The 20,306-nt window shown below is 40.9% G+C and overlaps 1 protein-coding gene across 1 annotated transcript in view; it reads right to left on the reverse strand.

The window, feature by feature from the left end:
- Window positions 1-5,711: 5,711 nt before the first annotated feature.
- USP26 (ubiquitin specific peptidase 26) overlaps window positions 5,712-20,306 on the reverse strand; it is a 42,636-nt gene continuing 28,041 nt past the window's right edge. Inside the window, exon 4 of the mRNA XM_061408347.1 lies at window positions 5,712-11,151. Within this exon, the coding sequence (XP_061264331.1) occupies window positions 8,197-10,887 (2,691 nt within the window). The 5' untranslated portion in view covers window positions 10,888-11,151 and the 3' untranslated portion in view covers window positions 5,712-8,196. The remainder of the gene's footprint in view (window positions 11,152-20,306) is intronic.

The raw sequence follows: 20,306 nt of genomic DNA on the forward strand, positions 1-20,306 counted from the left end.
TTCTAGGGCATCTTCCTGACCCAAGGATCGAACCCACATCTGTTACATATGCATTTGCAGGTGGGTTCTTTACCACTAGCGCCACCTGGGAAGCCCATGGAAACAAATCAAATCAGATCAGATCAGTCGCTCAGTCGTGTCCGACTCTTTGGGACCCCATGAATCGCAGTACGCCAGGCCTCCCTGTCCATCACCAACTCCCGGAGTTCACTCAGACTCATGTCCATCGAGTCAGTGATGCCATCCAGCCATCTCATCCTCTGTCGTCCCCTTCTCCTCTTGCCCCCAATCCCTCCCAGCATCAGAGTCTTTTTCAATGAGTCAACTCTTCGCATGAGGTGGCCAAAGTACTGGAGTTTCAGCTTTAGCATCATTCCTTCCAAAGAAATCCCAGGGCTGATCTCCTTCAGAATGGACTGGTTGGATCTCCTTGCAGTCCAAGGGACTCTCAAGAGTCTTCTCCAACACCACAGTTCAAAAGCATCAATTCTTCGGTGCTCAGCCTTCTTCACAGTCCAACTCTCACATCCATACATGACCACAGGAAAAATCATAGCCTTGACTAGACGGACCTTTGTTGGCAAAGTAATGTCTCTGCTTTTGAATATGCTATCTAGGTTGGTCATAACTTTCCTTCCAAGGAGTAAGTGTCTTTTAATTTCATGGCTGCAGTCACCATCTGCAGTGATTTTGGAGCCCAGAAAAATAAAGTCTGACACTGTTTCCACTGTTTCCCCATCTATTTCCCATGAAGTGATGGGACCGGATGCCATGATCTTCGTTTTCTGAATGTTGAGCTTTAAGCCAACTTTTTCACTCTCCACTTTCATCTTCATCAAGAGGATTTTTAGTTCCTCTTCACTTTCTGCCATAAGGGTGGTGTCATCTGCATATCTAGTTCAGTTCAATTGATGAGACAGAGAACGGGCATTGGGAGGGTCTGTGTCTGGCCTTGTCATAGGTAAAGAAGGGGGCCAGCCCAGGTCTTACCTACATCCTATGGGAATAGACATTCTTTACAATAAGCCATTTCCTGGAACACAAAAGGTTTTGGGGGGTTTCTTTCTCTTTTTTTCTAGCTTTATTGAAATATAATTGACATATACATAAACATTGAATAAGTTTATAAAGTGTACAACATTTGGATTTGGTACACCTATATATTGCAAAATGATGACACCACAGCTTTAGCCAACTCCTCTATCCTGTCACATAATTACCAATTCTTTTTTTTTAAGATTTATTTATTTATTTGGCTGTGGTGGGTCTCCATCGGTACATGCAGGCTTTCTCTAGTTTCAGTGAACAGGGGCTACTCTTCATTGTGGTGCACAGGCTTCTCATTGCAGTTACTTCTCTTGTTGCAGAGCACAGGCTCTAGGTACATGGGCTTCAGTACTTGCAGTGAATGGGCTCAGTAGTTTCGGCTCCTGAGCTTTGTTACTCCAAGGCATGTGGGATCTTCCCAGACCAGGGATCTAACCAGTGTCTCCCGTGTTGCAAGGTGGATTCTTAACCACTAAACCACTGAGGAAGCCCCTACCATTTCTTTTTTATGGTGAGAACATTTAAGATCTGCTCTCAGCACCTTTCAAGTCAATACAGTATTATGCTAACACAGTTCTATCGGCATTATTAGCTATAATCACCATGTTGTATGTTAAATCCCAGAACTCATTGTTCTTAAAACTGGAAGTGTATATACTTGGTGGGACCATTGTATGATGTGTGGCATGTTATAAGGAATGGAGTATTAACCGCTGAACCACCAGGGAAGTCCCTGTAAAATCTTTTGATACAGTCTCAATATGGCCATGGATGTCACCTTCATTTCTTTATGTTTTGTTTCAGTCGAGTGCCATTTTGCAAGGTGTGTGTATGGGAGTCACTTACTTCCCTCCTCCCCATTATTGTGTTATCTTTAGCATAAGGAAGAGTCTCTCTGGATACAAGAGACCATTAATCAGCTTACCCAGCTGTTTAGTGGTCACATAGCTCGGGTAAGGCTCTGGTCGCTGCTCTTCATGACCCGCCTCATCCTTAGGGAGCAGAGTTTTAGACCCTTTTCTAGGGCCGCTGTGTGTCGTCATATAAGAATGAGGCAATCCATATGCTATGCCATTGCTACGCCCATTTCTTCCCTTGAGATGCCCCTTTCTCCACATAATTGAATTCTGTGCAACGTTCAAGGCTCAGCTCAACTGCCATGTATGTCTTTAAATTTTCTCTAATCAGCCCAGACAATAGGAATCCAGCTTCTCTGAAATTCTTTCCCTCTCAAAGTCTAGTTGTTCTTTTTTGTGCTGTGGGTTTTATCAATTACATGTTCGTATATACATCCCAGACTCAAAGGATTATGAGTTGACTGAGTTGGTTGATTAGTCTGCTCTAGATTGATATCACTGGGAATGAATGAAGAGGAAGAGACAGAGGATTGGTTGAATATGTGGTGGTTGAGGGAGAAGGTTGATGCTACTACTTCAAGGTTGGTAGGCTCACTGACAGAAATAAATCAAGTCCTCTCTTCTGAGGTAGATTATCTACCTTTTGTTGGCTGGTATAGAAGAAGTACTCAGTTAATCCTCGTTGAGGTTAACTGAATTCACTTCAATTGGCACCTTTTCTGTATCCTTTTGATATTTGTTCAAAGTCTCAGTGTGGTGCTCTCCATGCCATTCTTCTATGTTTGGGCTTGTCCTTGACAGATATTGCAAGGAATGGGATCCATACAAGTCTGTCATGCCGTGGTCCCCATTCTCTATCTGTATCCTCTGTGGATAAACTGTGTTCACATTCACACCCTGTCCTGCAGCACCTCTCCATACCCCAGCTTCCTCTCTCCCCCTGCTATCCCTGTGTTCATTTCTGCCCTAGGCTAAAATTTGGGAGAGAAAGGTATCTGGCCTCATGAACAGTGGAGTATTGCATCCACTGTTCCAATAGCAATAGAAACATCCCCAAATGATGCCTTCCTAACGGGGGATTTCAAGCAGCATCGGAGTGGAAGCCTAAAGGAAGGGCATTTTTTGAAGGGCATTTTTTAAAGGGCAAGATAGTAAATATTTCAGGCTTTACAGTCCATTTCACAACTACTGCACTGGGCTGCTCTAGTTAGAAATATGTAAATGAATCATCAGGACTTGTATCCCAATAATGTTTTATTTACAAAAATAGATAGCAAGCCATGTTTAGCCCACAGACTATGGTCTACTGAACTCTGGTCTATAGTCTTACTTTATGACATTCCACTCTTCCTGAAATCTAACACAAAATCAGTGGCCATTTCATCTATCTATCCATCTACTTATCTATCAACCCATCTATCCATCTATCTTGCATTTCTATGACAGGAAATTTTGTGATGTGCAAGGAAAATTGCAAGGAAGAAGCAAGGAAGTATGCCTTTCTACTGAGAATCCTGGTTGTGAATGTTCTAAGTGCTACCATGGCAGAGATGCCTTCCAGAAGCTTCAGTGGTTGGTGACCTCTAGACGTAGAATTAGAACAGGGAAATAGGAGTAGCTGTCAGGTTCCATTCTTGGAAACCTGCTCATTTTATGCAGTAAATTTTATGCTGCAAAAGCAATTTAACAATTATGGGTACCAAAAGGGAAATGTGGTGGGGGGAGGGGAGGGATAAATCAGGACCTTGGGATGAACATACACACACTACTACCTAGAAGATAGATAAACCAACAGGGACCTACTGTATAGCACAGGGTACTATACTCAATATTCTGTGATAACTCACATGAGAGAAGAATCGAAAAAGGATGAACATATATAAGTGCATCACTTTGCTGTACATGTGAAACTAAAGTGAAAGTGTTAGTCGCTCAGAAGGAGGGCTAATGCCACTGGCCAGCAACTCAGCCCTGCAGAGGGACAGAGGCTGCTGGAGAAGCAGGAGGCCTGCAGTGTGTGGCCTTGTGGGCATCAGGCCTGTGGAATCCAAACCTGGGAAAAGCACATGATCAAAGGGAGTCAGGGCACATGGTGTCCAGGTGGGGACAGCAGCTAGTCATCTCCAGGGTGGGCCAGGCCAGAACTGGGAAGTCTCAGGGGCCTTACATTCTGGTTCCATGGCTGGGTTTGTGAACCTCCTAGATTCTCACATCACAGCTCACAGTGCCAACCCCCCTCGACAACTGGAAATGGCAAGAGAACCCCTTTCACTTGCTGTGTACCTCATGCACCCTCTACTGAGAAAGCTCAACCTGTGTTTACTGTAAAGGAGAAAGGCCTAAAGGAATTCTGCCCGCTGTCACAGATCATGTACTGAAGGGTGAATGGGGCCGAGGCAGTGCGTTGTTAACCGGCACTGCCCGTCTTCGGTTATTCAGCTTCCCTTTGTACCCCTACGTACATTTGAACTTTTTACAGCAGCAGAATGATCCCATGTTTCTACCTAAGAGACACATCAATCCTTTTGTGTGTTCACCATTCCCCCCAGATTAGATGACTCAGTCCCAAGTCATTGCATCCATCATGGGATCTGTTAATTATCCCTCCAATTCAGTCAGGCAGTCATTGAATATTCTGTTGTTACCTTCAAAAACTAAGCTGTAAAATTAACTTCCAATAACTTGTATATAAAATTAAAAATAGGAAGCAGGACAGAGAAAAAGACAATGGTTGAGTATGTACAAACAGACACACTCATATGATAGACATAGAGAAAATACGCAAAGCTACTATAGACCTTGTTTCTGTAACTGGTCTCAAGATTTTTGCTTAATTACTGATTACAGTTTTACTTCATCCTTGGTTAAAACATCAGATGCTTTGGGTTCTTCACCTGGTGGTGGTACTAAAATGATCTCCCAGGGGTCCGTGTCCTGAATCACTCTACTCTTTGTTGCTGTGTTTCCCATTACCTTCTACTATTGTGTGGTGGCAAGAGTAAGGGTCCCCCAAAGATGTCCACACCCTAACGCTTAGAAGCTGTGACAATACTGTTAGGAGACAAATGGGAATTAAGGGTGCTAATCAGCTGACCTTCAGGTAGGGAGATTATCTTGAATTATCTTGGCTTAGTCTCACCATGGTTCTTAAAAGTGGCAAAGGAATGCAGGCGAACCAGAGATGGCAGTGTGAGGACTCAGTACAGCATTGTGGGGTGTGAAGGTGGAGGAATGAAGCCATGAGCCAAGAAATGTGGGTAGCCTCCAGGAGCTGAGAAAGAAAGACTGTCGTCCCCTTAGAGGATCTGGAAAGACTGTAGACCTGCCAACATCTTGATTTTAGCCCAGTGATGACTCTTCGACTCCTGACTGCCAGAATTCTAAGACAATAAATTTGTGTTGCTTTAAGCCATTTAATTTTGTAGTAATTAAAAAAAATTTTAATTTATTTTTAGCTGTGCTGGGTCTTCGTTGCTACACTTTTCTCTAGTTGTGGGGAGCAGGAGCTACTCTTCTGTTGTTGTGGATCATGGGTTCTAGAACACAGGCTCAATAATCGTGGCACACAGGCTTAGTTGCTCCACAGCACGTGGGATCTTCCCGGACCAGGGATCAAACTCAAGTCCCTTGCTGGCAAGCAGATTCCTTACCACTGTACTACCAGGGAAGCCTTGTGGTTAATTTTTTAAAGAACCAGTAGAAAACTCATACAGAGTGTCAACGAAAGGTTTTATATCCACAGATTACCCAGAAACCTGATCTGCAAAATAGAGAACCAATTAAAATCCATAATAAGTAGTCACTGAGTCACTTAAGAATTTTTAACTTTTATTTGAAATAACAATGTAATAGGTAAACAGTATACAGCCACTCATTGTGCACCAAGAATTTTTTCTCACAGAACAGTGATGGATTCCACCCAAACTATCTGTCCCAGAGGACAGAGCCTTCCTCTCATGGATACCAGAACCTTCTTCGCCTTTTCATTTGCCCTGCATTTGGAAGTGCAACAAGCTGAAGAGCAGCATATGCAGAATGTATAACACTCTATACTCCATACCAAAAAAATTTAATCTCTTAAAACTACTAGCATGGCAAGAGCAATACAATATTGTAAAGTAAAAAAAATAAATAAACTCAAAAGTCATTCAAAATATAAATAAATAAATAAATATAAATATATAAAATAAAAATATAAATAAAATATAAAATAAAAATATAAATAAAATATAAACTAAAAATAAATAAATAAAAATAAAATAAACTTAAAAGTCATTCAAAAGGAAAAAAAATAATAAAAGGGAAGACAATAAAGAAATGGAAAGTAAATGTAGCAGATTAAGCTTTTAAAAAAAAAAACTACTAGCATCTTCATTCTCCTTTAAAAAGGAAATGACTTTCCCTCACTCTTTCCAAAACTCTTGCTTTGATGCCAAGGAAAATAGGTTCAGATTTAACTATTCTATTAGAAGCAAAAAATCTGAAATTGGAAAACAGAGTGTCACTCTCTTCCTCTAAATCTAATTCCAAACTCCAGCTGCTGAGGTGCTACACAAGTTGAACAAATCTCATTATTGTGTCTTCAACACCTTCCACAGAGATAATTCAACCTAGGAAACATTCCCCCGCCAAACTCAGCAATCTTTAGCTTCCATTCAGACCTCTTTTTAGACACACTGTGTTCTCAACAAACTTATTTTCCCAAACTTTAGAATCTGGTTTTTCTCTCAGAGGGCAGTTTTAAACTTTCTCACACCAATGAATTCTCATCCACTTCTTTTACGGACCTCCAGAATGAACAGCATCAACATGCCCTTGGATTAATATAGCCATAGTAGAACCATATCCCATCCACAAGGGGGACTCACCCATGCTGGAAAAGGTGGGACTGAAAAGTTTAATCCTTTTATATGATGTAAGAAAGTCTCTTAGTACAAATCATTTGTTAATAGCAAAGGTACAAGGCATTACAAATTCACTGCCTCAAAGACAGCAAGAAGCTAAGTTACAGAGATGGCATGAACTTAATATCAGAATTACTAAATCCCTGAATTACATGGCACTTCAACAGAATATGACCACCTCAGGATCCACAAGGCTTTTACCCAGAAGCAGATCATATCCAGGCACAGGTTTTTTGACACTGTATCAAATCAGTAACAAGACTTTGAAATCCTACAAGTACACTTTAAAGCATGTATGGTTTACTCATTGAAGGAATAAGGCCACCATACTATAAGGTTTAAGTAAGTAAAAGAAATCTGGAATTAAGTCTTATAAAGTTGAGTGAAGCTTCGTCAAGCCTTCAGGTAAAGTTCTGGTCATCAATATTCCTTTTAGGCAGTGCAAGTGTCCCTCTGAAGAAAATGGCATGGCGCTCTTAGATAACCACGAACACTTTGCCAGCAGACAAACAGGAAAACGTGTTGAATTTCTTGAGGGCAAATCAACTTCTCCGTTCTCAGGGTTTAAGCTTGATGGTATACAGCCCTTTTGGCATTAAGGAAAAGTTAAGCAAACAATCTGTAGACTTGATATGGTGTTCAGTCTCATCTATGTACGCCCAAAAGGATGCATAAACGACGGGCTTCATTTAGTGTTTATTGTCAGGACCCTAGCAACTATTGTTTTATTGCCAGGACTTCAGCAACTAGTTTTTTCATTTGTTTTGCTAGAACTTCAGAAACTGCTTTTTCCCATCAAACTGCTGAATCTGATCAGCAGAAGAGTAATTTTGTGTCTTTTGATGTTAATATTAATACACTTACAAAGGAAAGGTATGAATGAATATAAGAAAAAATGTGATCAAACTCCTTTACAAAATATAAACAATTCAAATATACAACAAGAAAATACACCAAGATACTCTACACACTATGGAAATGATTCTCCAACTTTCTGGAAGCTCGCCATCAAACTGCTGCCTCTCTCCTCAGTTTCAGAATTAGTGGGTCCATGGTGCAATCAAGAAACTGCATTTCTCACAAGTCCTTCCATGTTTCTTATAGTACTGGCTTGAGGACCACACTCAAAATTCACTGCATTAGTAGAATATGGAACGCACAGTTCTAGTCTAGTAGGGGAGATGAATGTTTATCACAGAACTGTGGGTTAAGGTGTCTCGATCAGGGTTAGAACAAAGATTTATTTTCAAGTCAGTGTTTCTGCTTAAACTTTGGTCCTGGATGCTAGTTGCTCCTTTGTGCTTGGCTAGAGTTGAAAGTTTTCCTTCCATGGAGAAAGTGATAGCCAGAGAGGCAGTCAAGCAGATTTGTGAAATGTAAGTCTGTCTTTATTCCTGCTCTTGAGAGGTCTTCCCTGCCTCTGTGCTTGAAGGTGGGGAGCTCTCCCTTTCCAACAGCTCTTCAAAGATCTCATTATGCATGTAAAAGAAAACATACCCAGAGGAAAGTCTAGCTTTTTGCATTGTGGCCTCTTCGATATTTGACACCTGCAAATCATTGTAAGTGAACCACTCTTGCCTTACAAAGTCATAGGCATCACAGATATAATGGCCTGAATTTAGGCTCTTCCCAAGATGGCTGAGAACACCAATGAGCCGGTAGGCCTGACGGTCTTCCATCTCAGCTTCTCCTTTTGGTTCATTGGATGCAGCTTCTGTCTTCTCTGTACGTAAAGAGCCCTTTTTTCCAGGCTTTTTATTGCGACCCGATGCACCTGGGGACTTCACCTTGGTTCCCCGGACGCCTGATTCCTTTGGTCTTTTGAGTTTCTCTGTGCACTTTTTCTTTTGAGTCTTTGTCTTTGGAATGCTTTGAAGCAGTGCCAGCCAAAGGGCTTGTTCATAGGTTTTCATCCTTTCTTTATCTGGGGTCTGTTCAGCCACTGAGGAAACTTCTGAAATTTTGGCGTTTTCATCTTTATCTTCGGTGGTCTTAGCCACAGCATCAAAATCTGCAAACATACTCATTCTCTCGTCGTCCTTTAGTTTTGGATTTTCAAACACTCTCTGACATACATCTGGGTCGCTGATGGTTATCTCTCTCAGAGAAAATGAGCCGTCTTCCATATTCATCATTAAGGCCACTGCTAACAGCTCTCTTGCAACGATTATTCCATCTTGTGAGTTTGCCAATGCAGAGTCTAGTATCTCTAGTACAGAGCATTTTCCGAGGTCTTTTTGTTTCTCTTCTTCTCTTGAATCTTCATGATGAACATGATCTTTTTGTGGTTCGGGCTCTTCGTCTGGTACAATGTGTGAAGGCAAAGAATTCATGAATTCCAAGGCCATCTTTGCTGATGGTGTCAACTTACTGATAGCTTCAGAATTTATGTTTCGAAAGATTTTTAAAACTTTGAGATTCATAAGATGTGCTTTCTTGTTTAAAGGAAATGGTGGTCTGGTATTTTCATTGCAATAGGAAGATATCTTTAAATTTTTGGAAATAATGACTTCTTGGTCATCCTTCTTTAAGGACCGAAACTGAATAAAGTTATAGCGCTTCAGATGAACAATAAGGACCCTAGGTAGCCTACTGAATGTATACTTTATATGAGATTTCTTGTGTTTACACTGCTCACATGTATACTCTAGATTTTCTGTTTCAAAGAAAAGATCAAGACTAGATTGAATAGAAAAGGGAAGTGCTTGCTGTCCTTGGGGAGGATTGATGGAGAGGTAATTATTCACTTCTGTCTTAAGAACAGTGTGCCCACAGCCTTTACAAGTAATAGAGCACAGCAACTCAAACTCGAAATTAGTGATGACAGGACAAAGGAGTGCTTGCTTGGCTGCACTGCCAGCAAAAAATGGTTGAGGTGACCTTTCTTCCTTAGATTCAATTTTAGTCTTCCCAAGTGTGTTTAATTTTTCCATGTTTTCTTTCATCTGACTTAAATAATGACCCAAAAACTCATGGGCATCATTCTGCCTGTTGTTAGCAAATATCTCTGCAACTGCTGAAATGGTTTTTTTAATATTCACAAGTAACCTCTTCTTAATATTTATGTTATAAATGTCTTTCAAGACAAACATCTGTGCCAAGCACATGCTAAGTGCATCAGGGGGAATTTTACACCATGGGTAACTCCGATTGAGTAAATCATCACCAAATGATGGAATCAAAAATAAAGACTGTAGAACTGCATTCATGTAACAGGTGTTTCCCAAATTGGGGAAGCCTTGCCATAGTTTCTCCGGGTAGTAGTCAAGAGTCAGCTTGAGTCTGTCCCAATATGGGTCATCCTTATCATACTCTGCTTCTGACAGAAATGTGAAATATATATTCTCAGACAGTTTTGGGACAAGATTAGTGCCATGTAGGTAAGGACTGATCTTAAATAAAAAATCTAAATCTAATTTACTCTGTTTTAACCCTTTTATCCTCAATTCCTTCTTCTCATTGTGGCTTACAATTCTTAATAGGTGTCTCTTGGATTTCCTCTTTTTCACAGAGCTACTCTCATTTTGGAAATCCCATGAGAGCTTCTTATTCCTCTTCCCATACTCATCTTCTAATAACTGTTCATAGGTAGATGTTAGTGATTCTGATGCAGATGAAGGTGTCCCGTTTTTTTCTTCTTTCTCAGAAGATTGACTATTTGACTTCTTACCCACTTTTTGAAATGAAGTTTCATCAACGATCTTCTGTACTGTTGTGCTGGCAGAGGCACTGCTATCCACATCAGGTCTTATGGATGGTGGAAGATGATTTTGACAGACTCCATCCAGGAATGCCTTCAATGCTTTGACATCTTTAGAGGATATTTTTTCCATAAAAAAGAAGCTGTTGTTTTGGAAAGTTAAATGCAGGTGATTCACTTTTTCTCCATAGGATCTAACGATCACGTTTTTAATATTATTATGTAGTTCAAAAGTTCTGCTTTCTCCATTACAGAAATGGATCACCAGTTTAGTTTTCTTCTTTTTTCCCGATAGTTCAACGATTGCTTCCTTCGACTTAGACGTCCCATTCTTCTTGTTCCATAATTGGACAAAACCATGTGCTGCTACAGGATCCATGGTTTCTTTACAAATAAAATACACCTATCTTGAATTATTGACAATCTTAAAGTTCCAGTATGTTGGCAAGTTCACCTCTGGAGACAACACCAAAGAAATAGTTCTTTAGTTCTCTATATAGAATGATCCTGTTTCAAGTGCTAGTTTTATCCTAGAGCCTCTTTGGGCTCTGGATAATCCAGCTTTCTAGTGATAAAACCAGTATGCTTCAAGAGCTATCCACAGTTGCATGAGGGCAGAGTCTTGATTTCCAAAGCAAGGCCTCTATGGAAAAAAAAATCAAGAAAAATTATTTAAGTTATCAGAGAAATGCTTGGATAGAATTCAAACCTCACTCTCTCACACTAAATCTCTTTTCCACTGCAATACTAGATTCTATCCTGATTAATTTCCACACTTCAACTGAAATCATTAAACACTTGGAAGACTTTCAGTACATAGCTGAAGGGCATAATGAATAGTGTCTCAAATGTATGTATATAATATGCTAATCCCCCTGTCACAGAATGACCCCATAGGCCAAGCACAATAAGTGAATAAGAAAGTGAGAGGCCCTATGCAACCCTCAACCCAATAACAGACGGACAGTTGAATCTACTTCCTTCCAAATCCTGTTATGTTCTTTTCTTTCATGTAGCACCAGAGTAAGTCCATACATTCTACCCCGTGTAGGGTGGGGGCCTAACTACCACTGCTTAAAGCAGGTATCAAAGAATTGGCTAACTTCAGCTCTGGCCACAGGGTCCATATAACCTTCGCTAGCTCCCTGTACTCAAAACCAGCCAGGAAGGATTGGATGTACTTAATCACTCAAAATTTTAAATTTCTGAATAACTGTAGTGAACCAATCTGAATTAATGAATAGCTCAGCACTTAGCACTACAAATGTTTTTTATCAGAAAGCATATGTCCAAGAATTGATTGGAAACTATGTTTTCTCCCTACATAGTTAATATTATTCCTGAATCTTGTCTATGTTATTAACTTGCTCAACAAACCCTATCTTTATGAATAATAGTAAATGAAACTTCTGCTTGATTCCTATCCAAATTATCAAAAACTCAAAGTTGGTGAAGCAAACATTAATGAGATTTTTGTTTTATCAAGTATTTTATCTATCAACCTATGTTTAGTAAAGTAGGGATTGCACTCATCCATATAAAAAAGTGCATATGAATCCAAGTGAGAATGATTATGTTTATCATGATGGAAATGGGGCCATAAAAACTTTGAAGCACAACTGCAAATTCAACTGCTTGGATTATTTATAGTTCACTGTCCTACTATTGGTGCTAAGTAGGAGTTTAAACTATTCCTCTCCACAAAAAGTCTTAATTGCTCCTATTTCAACCACTTGAGAGGAACTACAACCCCAGAACTGCTAGGGGAAGCACACTGATTGAAACTGCCCACCCTGGCCAGGCACCATAGTAACCATTTGCATGAGTTGTTTTATGACAGGAGGTCCTGGTAAGGAACACGGAACTAATAAGCCACCACCAACCAGAAGAGGTCGAAAGGAGACACCGCCTGACCGTCCACTTCCCAGAATCCCTCTCGCTAGCATCCATCTTGGCTGAGCCATGCGTGCACCACCAGGAAAGACTCTGAATTAGAATGATTGGCCAAAGACCACCCGGAAACTAATCCTATCACCATAAAACCCGACATTGCAAGCCACACGGCAGAGCAGTTCTCCTGGGTTCCCTTACCCTACTGCTCTCCACCCAGGTGCCCTTTCCCAGTAAAATCTCTTGCTTTGTCAGCACGTGTCTCCTCTGTCAATTCTTTTCCGAGTGTTAGACAAGAGCCCGCTCTTGGGGCCCTGTAAGGGGGCCTCCCCCTTCCTACAACAGAACCACTTCTAGTTTGCATTTTAAAATGCTGTGATCCCAGTTAATCTGTATTTATCAAAAATGGTTATCCATTCTTTGAAATGATAGCCAAGATAATCTAGACTCCCACGGCATTTCCACTCTCTGCTTTCAGAAACAGTGTAGAGACATGTTTCCAAAACAATGGCTCTACTTGTCATACCTTCTTCCCAGTTCAACTTAAAGGAGACTTCTTTGAGCCCACCGAGTACTGGAAGTGAAGATTAAGGACTGTGTTGCTGATACACAGTTTAATGGTCACTGCTCACTTCCTAGCACATCTTTAGCTTAAATCTCCTTTCTTGATTCTGCCTCATCACTCAAAGGCTTTTAGGGTTTCCTTTGATTGGTAGGTTTGGGGGAAGATTTTAAACTAAAATGTATCAATTCTTTAAAACTCATCTGGAGAGAACTTTGTGACTATTCTATACAGCCTAAAGTAAACGTATGATACTCTTCCTCCTTTGCCAGACCCTCACCAAATTCAAAACATATGGATGACAGCTACATTTAAAACTTATGAAAGTCAAGGTGCTTTTCTCTCCTTTTTGTCCACAAACTCAGTACACTGTTTGATTAATCACCTACTAGTGCAACACACTGGGCTAGCTGCTGATCTCAAAGTATAGCCAGAAACTCATAAAGTTGCACTACTCCTATCATATTTGGAGACATGGCCTACAGTGTCAAGAACTTGATCCTAAGGTAGAAATACTCCAGGTAGAAATGTCTGCTTTGTTGTTATTCTACTGATTTACTTTACACTCATCTTCTTGGTCACTGAGTATTTGCTAAGCACCTGCCTTATGCTGATTATGAGCTCTTGAGTGTCTGCTTCATGCCAAGTATTGTGGTCAGTGTTGTCAGGGACAAAAGGATGTGAGCACTCACTGTCACTAAACATCTTAGACTCCAAACATCACTGCGTAAACATCACAGTTAAAGGGGCCTTGCTTCCAGTGGGAGAATCTGGGAAAATATCCTTTCACTGCCATTTTCTTGAGCTTAACACATACCACAGGTGGGAGCTGTATTTTGTAAAAGAGAAGATCACCTGGACTGAGATTTCTCAAACCCTATCCACACTCTGCAAAATGATGAGGCTTAACCTAAAGTTTTGCAGAGCAAATAGAAATTGGTCCTTGGGAAGAATGCCTGCAAACTTGAGAACCTGGAAACCCAGGTTATCCATTCTATAGTAAGATAATGTAATGAGGACTTGTGAGGCTTTTAGAGTATTTCCCCTCTGTATCCCTTATCCCCACCATTCATGCTGTCATTATTTCAAGAATTTGAAGTGAGAGAGCAAAGGCAAACCTCACATATGGGGAGAAATCCTGCCCAGTTACTCAAGCAAGCCTTACTGGGTAGAGATGATGCCGGACCCATGAGGTGCTATGCCAGGCACTGAACGCACTAAGTTAGAAAAGATGGGACCGGATATTAGCAGAGATTTCCAGTAATTCCTAGGTATCTCCACAAAGCGCAAACAAGAGCTGGAAAAACCCAACAACTTCAACTCACACTTATTTTAAACTAAACATAGCTTAGTGTCCTAGGATAAGCCAAATACACTATCGGGGCCATTCAGATAACTGAAAAATGATCATCTTTTTCCTTTGAGGACTCTATGCTATAAGACTATGATTCTAGGTAGAATATACTTAATAAGCACATTGAATTTCCCAAGACAGTGCAAAATAAAAGGTTTTTCCCCACCAATTAGGTGACATGTTTTAATCTGGGCTTAGAAACTATGGTCACCATACAAAAAACATGGTTATGAATATGTTGGTATTGGCAAATGGGAAGAGGGGATTTTCAAAACCCAATAGGCATTCATTATTCATTCATTCCTGAAACAAATTTGTATGGCACACTAGCAAGCATTGTATTAAGCACTAGCTATAGAAGAATGAAAAAAAAACCCAAGATTTCATAAAACTTTCATTCTAGTAGAGGGATAATAATATACAAACATAAAATATATAGAATACCAGATGGTGGTAACTGTCAAAGAAAACATAAAGTTAAGAGGACAGGGTGTGCCCCAGGCTTGATGGGGATGTACTTGCTGCCTTCCCTAGAGTGGCCCGAGAAGGCTGGACTGATAAGGATGACATCACATAGCAAGGCCTTGAAGGAAGTGAGGAAGCAAACACTTAGATGCAGGGTGCTCCAGGCAGGAGGAAGAATAAGTAACAAGGCCCTCAGGTGTGCTTAACATGTTATAAACAGAAAGCAGATCAGCATGGCTGGAGATCAGTGAAGAAACTTCAAGACAGAAGAGAAAGAAGGTGCGAACATTTTGTAAACAAGTAAACCAAGAGAGTGAGTGGACTGGTAAACGTGCTGAGCAGCACAAAGGGGCCACTTCAGGCTAGTGGTCATGAATTTACAGCAAAACCAATGGGCGTGTTTGAGTTTTTCTGCAGCTATACCTAGCTGCCCGGCTGCCATGGTGCAGATGTGTAATAGACAGAGCTATGAATTTAATTTTGCTCAAGATTTTGCCATTAATAACCAAGTAAGAAGGAAATGACCAACCTAGACAGCATATTAAAAAGCAGAGACATTACTTTGCCAACAAAGGTCCATCTAGTCAAAGCTATGGTTTTTCTAGTAGTCATGTATGGATGTGAGAGTTGGACTATAAAGAAAGCTGAGCACTGAAGAATTGATGCTTTTGAACTGTGATGTTGGAGAAGACTCTTTGAGAGTCCCTTGGACAGCAAAGAGATCCAACAAGTCTATCCTAAAGGAAATCGGTCCTGAATATTCACTGGAAGGACTGATGCTGAAACTGAAACTCCAATATTTTGGCCACCTAATGCGAAGAACTGACTCATATGAAAAGATCCTGATGCTGGGAAACACTGAAGGCAGGAGAAGGGGACGACAGAGGATGAGATGGTTGGATGGCATCACTGACTCAATGGACATGAGTTTGAGTAAACTCCAGGAGTTGGTGATGGACAGGGAGGCCTGGCGTGCCATGGGGTCACAGTCAGACACGACTGAGCAACTGAACTGAAGAAGGAAAAGTCAGGTGTCAGAAGGAAGTGATTATAAATATGGACTAGAAAGGGTGAAATGGGAGTGGAGAACAGAAACATGGAGACATAGCCTAAATCTCATGAGATATTGGGGACGGGGCTGGGGGTGGGGTAGAAGCATCAGGGGACCAGGAGTTCAGCCCCCACTTCTGTAGCTGTACTTCTGCCCCGTGCTTCTGAGCAGCTGTCAACTGCCTGTAGACTTCCTTCTCAAATGCTACTGCCTTCTTCCTTTCGGTTCTTTCACTCTTTCTCCCTTGGCCCCAAAGCTGGAAGTAACTAATGGGGATGGGGGTGGAGAGATGAAAGTTAGGAGTATGTGGACAGGGTTAGAGGCAGGCAGGATCAGATGCGGGAGGGGGAAGGGAAAACCATCCCCTCTCTTTTTTCAACTTCCCAAGTCTGGGTTAAAGGTCAACACATCAAGAGGCACACTGCCTCTAGGGCATTAGCAATTAAATCCTGTCATTATGTTTGGCCCCAGCTTCAGTGCACATGGCTTTTCAAAATGATTGGATCAGGGCAAACTGCTTCTTTCTCTGGTTTAAAGGTGCATTTCTGCACTCAGCAAATGTCCAAGTCATTGTATAGCAGAGAAATGCCATTATTTTGCCTCTTGACATACACTGCACATAAATCTCTCCATAGGAGGCCGGGACCAAAATGAGAAGAAATCTCCACTAGCAAATTGTTCCCATGAACTACTCAAGCTTTGAACCTTTTCTCAGAGACAGGTTTGGCAGAGCTTTTTTGTTGTTGTTTTTCATTCTTTTAAAATGATTATGTTAGTGCTATTAATAAGACATAGTTGATTAGGAAAACAGAATGCAGATTATTTTCCAGAAATTAAATATGATTTCATTAAGAAAGTGCTCTTTCATGAGAAAGTGCACTTGTTACATTGAAACCAGAATATTTGTTGGTACCTAGTCGAATATGGACATCAACTATGTACAAGATGTGAAGATGAAGCAATAAAGCACTCCCGACCTCAGACAAGTTGTAAGACAAATATACTGGAAAATGGCAGCTCAAGGAAAATGTATCAAGTAAAATTCAGTTAGTGTTGGGGCTTCCTTGGTGGCTCACAAGGTAAAGAATCTGCCTGGAACGTGGGAGACTTAGGTTCGATTTCTGGGTCAGAAAGATCCCCTGGAGGAGGGCATGGCACCCCACTCCAATATTCTTGCCTGGAGAATCCTCATGGGCAGAGAAGCCTGGTGAGCTACAGTCCACGGGGTCGCAAAGAGTCGGACATGATTGAAGTGACTAACACACACACACTTTCGGCTATTGTTACGTAAGAGTTCATGGGTTTTCTGCCATCTCAACTTCTTATGGCATCTCTTCTCTGTCTGAAGTTTGTGCATAATCTCCCTATTTTTGTCTTAGTTCTACTCTTCCTTTTAAGATTGAGTCCAAGTCTCAGTTCATTCAGAATGAGTGCTAGGGCTGAGTTTTCATGCCTCAGAAACTCAGAGCATTCACTTTTTTAAGACTGTCATTTAGCCATGCTACCTTGCATGGCTGCTTCTCATGAACTGACCACAAAGTTAAGGAGTGCCAGAGAATGACGAGTGGGCGTACTCATCATTCTGTACTCGTCAACTGTACTCCAATTTATTTTCAGTCAGCGTGGAGTGAAACTGTCTTTCCCAAGGGAAATCATAAAGCTGGACAAGTAGGAGTCCTTTAAGGATTGGGATCAAAGAACTCTAACTTTCCTTAAGAAAACAGTATCCAAAGTTTTAAGATGAGGGCCAGCAGGACAGGAAGGGGGTAAAATTAAATGGGCTGGAACTATTACTGAAACATCAAGCTATCACATGAAGAGACCAGGTTAAATGAGACGGGAGACTGAACAAGTGAAAACTACCGTCTATAGAATTTCAAAGGCACACACACTTAAATGAAGCAATTCTATTATGGTTTTGTCCTCAAGATATAATTGCAAAACTGTTAATCTTTGAAACAATCAGTATATTTAACTTAAATAACTTTTAAATGACCTATAAAATGAGAGTTTCCCTCTTCTTGCAGTATTGGCAAAGATGCAAAATTAGTAAATAAAAAAAAAACACATTATATAAGAATTGCTACACTTATGTAGAATACCAATTAGTTATCAAATATAAATTGAAGTAAGGAAAGTCATTAATAAGGAGCACTGTGGCATTTCCCCTACTCCCACATGGAAGTCAAGTGTGGCATAGGAACTAAGATTGGGGAATCACTTCCAAAAGAGATGTGTGGCTGCATCTCACACTCTGGTTGCACACTTATTAAGCAGCTAAAATGTTTAATTCCAAACTCATGTGCTAGAATGTGAGAGACTTGGGAATACTTGACATGTTTACTCTGGAGATGGAAGGGCAAAGAAACCAGTGACTGCTCAAGCTGAAAAGTCAGGATACAGAATGAAGTGACCCCGATCATAGGGCAAGAGGGGGCCACAGTGAAAGCAAGCTCCACTTGCTCTATTTGGACATGAAACTGTACAAGATTTGATGGACTACGTGGCAGATAAGTGGACTACAACCTCATGAGGAAAATCATCCCAAACTGCCAGAAAAAGGTGATCCTCCAGGTAAGAGGCCCTTGGGAACACTGCAGAAAAGTAGGAAGTGAGATGAGAGATCACAGATTAGCTGGGTGCCCTGGTTCTTTCCTGTGTACAGCAAATAGCAAAGTCCCATCCCCAAAAAGCTTTGAGGAAATACTTTTAGGATAATTAGTGGAGTGGATTCTGCTGACGTGGATCAAGCAGGATGTTTTTGGTCTCACATAACACAAGAGGGAGCTACAGCATTTTCCTTTCTAAGGTAAGAAAGTGAAATTGTTAGACACTCAGTCGTGTCTGACTCTGTGACCCCAAGGACTGTAGCCTGCCAGGCTCCTCTGTCCATGGGATTCTCCAGGCAAGAATACTGGAGTGGGTTGCCATTTCCTCCTCCAGGGGATCTTCCCGACCCCAGGATTGAACCTGGGTCTCCCACATTGCAGGCAGACTCCTTACCGACTGAGCCACTAGGGAAGATCCTTTTCTAAAGTAAGGAGAAGGAGGGCAGCAATTCCAACACATCTGCAGCTTGGTTATGGATAAATGTGACACTGTTAGGCCTAGGAAGAGCTATGAGGGAACTTTACAAAGCCACTTTTGGGGGAAACACTCAAAAATGTATTAGATGCCACAAGTGCTGGAATTAAAATCTCTTCTCATACCTTTAAAACACCCATCTGTCTTATCTGAAAGATCAGTTAGTTACCTGAACAGGAGAAATGCAAAGTTGCCTTAACTTGTTCATTGCTTTATTTTAACTTGTCTGTAAATAGTCTTAGGAATGGAGTCCCAAAACCTAAGTCATACTTCCAATCCTTCTAAAACAGCAATTCTCATTCATCTCCCTACTTAAGCAGTCCCTCATTCTGCATACCAGTTTTTCCCTCTTTGCTGCCATTAACAAAAATGCCTGTGTGTACACGTGTATGAGAGAGAAAACACTTCAAAAAAATCAAAGTAAGTGCTCCTGCTTCCAGTGACTAACTCATTGTTTGAAAAAACAGAGCTCCTCTCAGCTTAGTCATCTTGGAACGAAAAGGAACTCACAAAGCTGAAATGAGAAAATGAGCAGCTGCTCTGGACTTGCATCCTTGCACAGCATCCCTAGAGTCCAACAAAGCACCTCATTCCTTCTTTCTCTGCTGATATTTTAGTGATGTTTATGTGGTGCTAATGGAAGCACTCCTCAAGTGAAAAAGGCAGAGCTAAGAAGCTCTGCTCCAAAAGATGAGCTCATTTATAAAAAAGCAGTCAAGAAAACATACCACCTTGCTTCAGAGGGCCTACAATCCTTCAAAATGTAATACTGAATCAGTGTGCTATACACCTGAAACTAACACATTATAAATCAACTGTACTCCAATTTAGAAAGGAGGGGGTGCTGAACTTGCTTTCATTTTCCACCCACAGGACTATGACTTTACTAGCCCTGAATGAACTCTTAAAGAAGAAAGGAAGACATGACTAACCAAGTAGTAGTAGCCTTTAGCATGAAACACTAGGTTACCACTCAAATATTTTAAACTTATAACCAATGATCAAGGCATACATAGCTCAAATGTTACCTCTCTCATGAATCCCTTCTCCAGCTGATCTTCCTGACCCAGATATTAAACCGGGGTCTCCTGCATTGCAGGCGGATTTTTTACTAACTGAGCTATCAGGGAAGCCCCTTTCACTCAGTCATGTCCGACTCTTTGCGACCCCCTGGACTGTAGCCTACCAGGCTCTTCCGTTCATGGAATTTTCCAGGCAAGAATACTGGAATGGGTTGCCATGCCCTTCTCAAAAGTAGTAGTAACCTTTAGCCTTTTTTTTTTTTTAATTTAATTTTATTTCTAAACTTTACATAATTGAAACACTAGGTTGCCACTCAAATGTTCTAAACTTATAACCAATGATCAAGGCATACATAGCTCAAATGTATAC

Source organism: Bos javanicus, chromosome X (genome assembly GCF_032452875.1).
Source record: "Bos javanicus breed banteng chromosome X, ARS-OSU_banteng_1.0, whole genome shotgun sequence".
Classification (NCBI taxonomy): domain Eukaryota; kingdom Metazoa; phylum Chordata; class Mammalia; order Artiodactyla; family Bovidae; genus Bos; species Bos javanicus.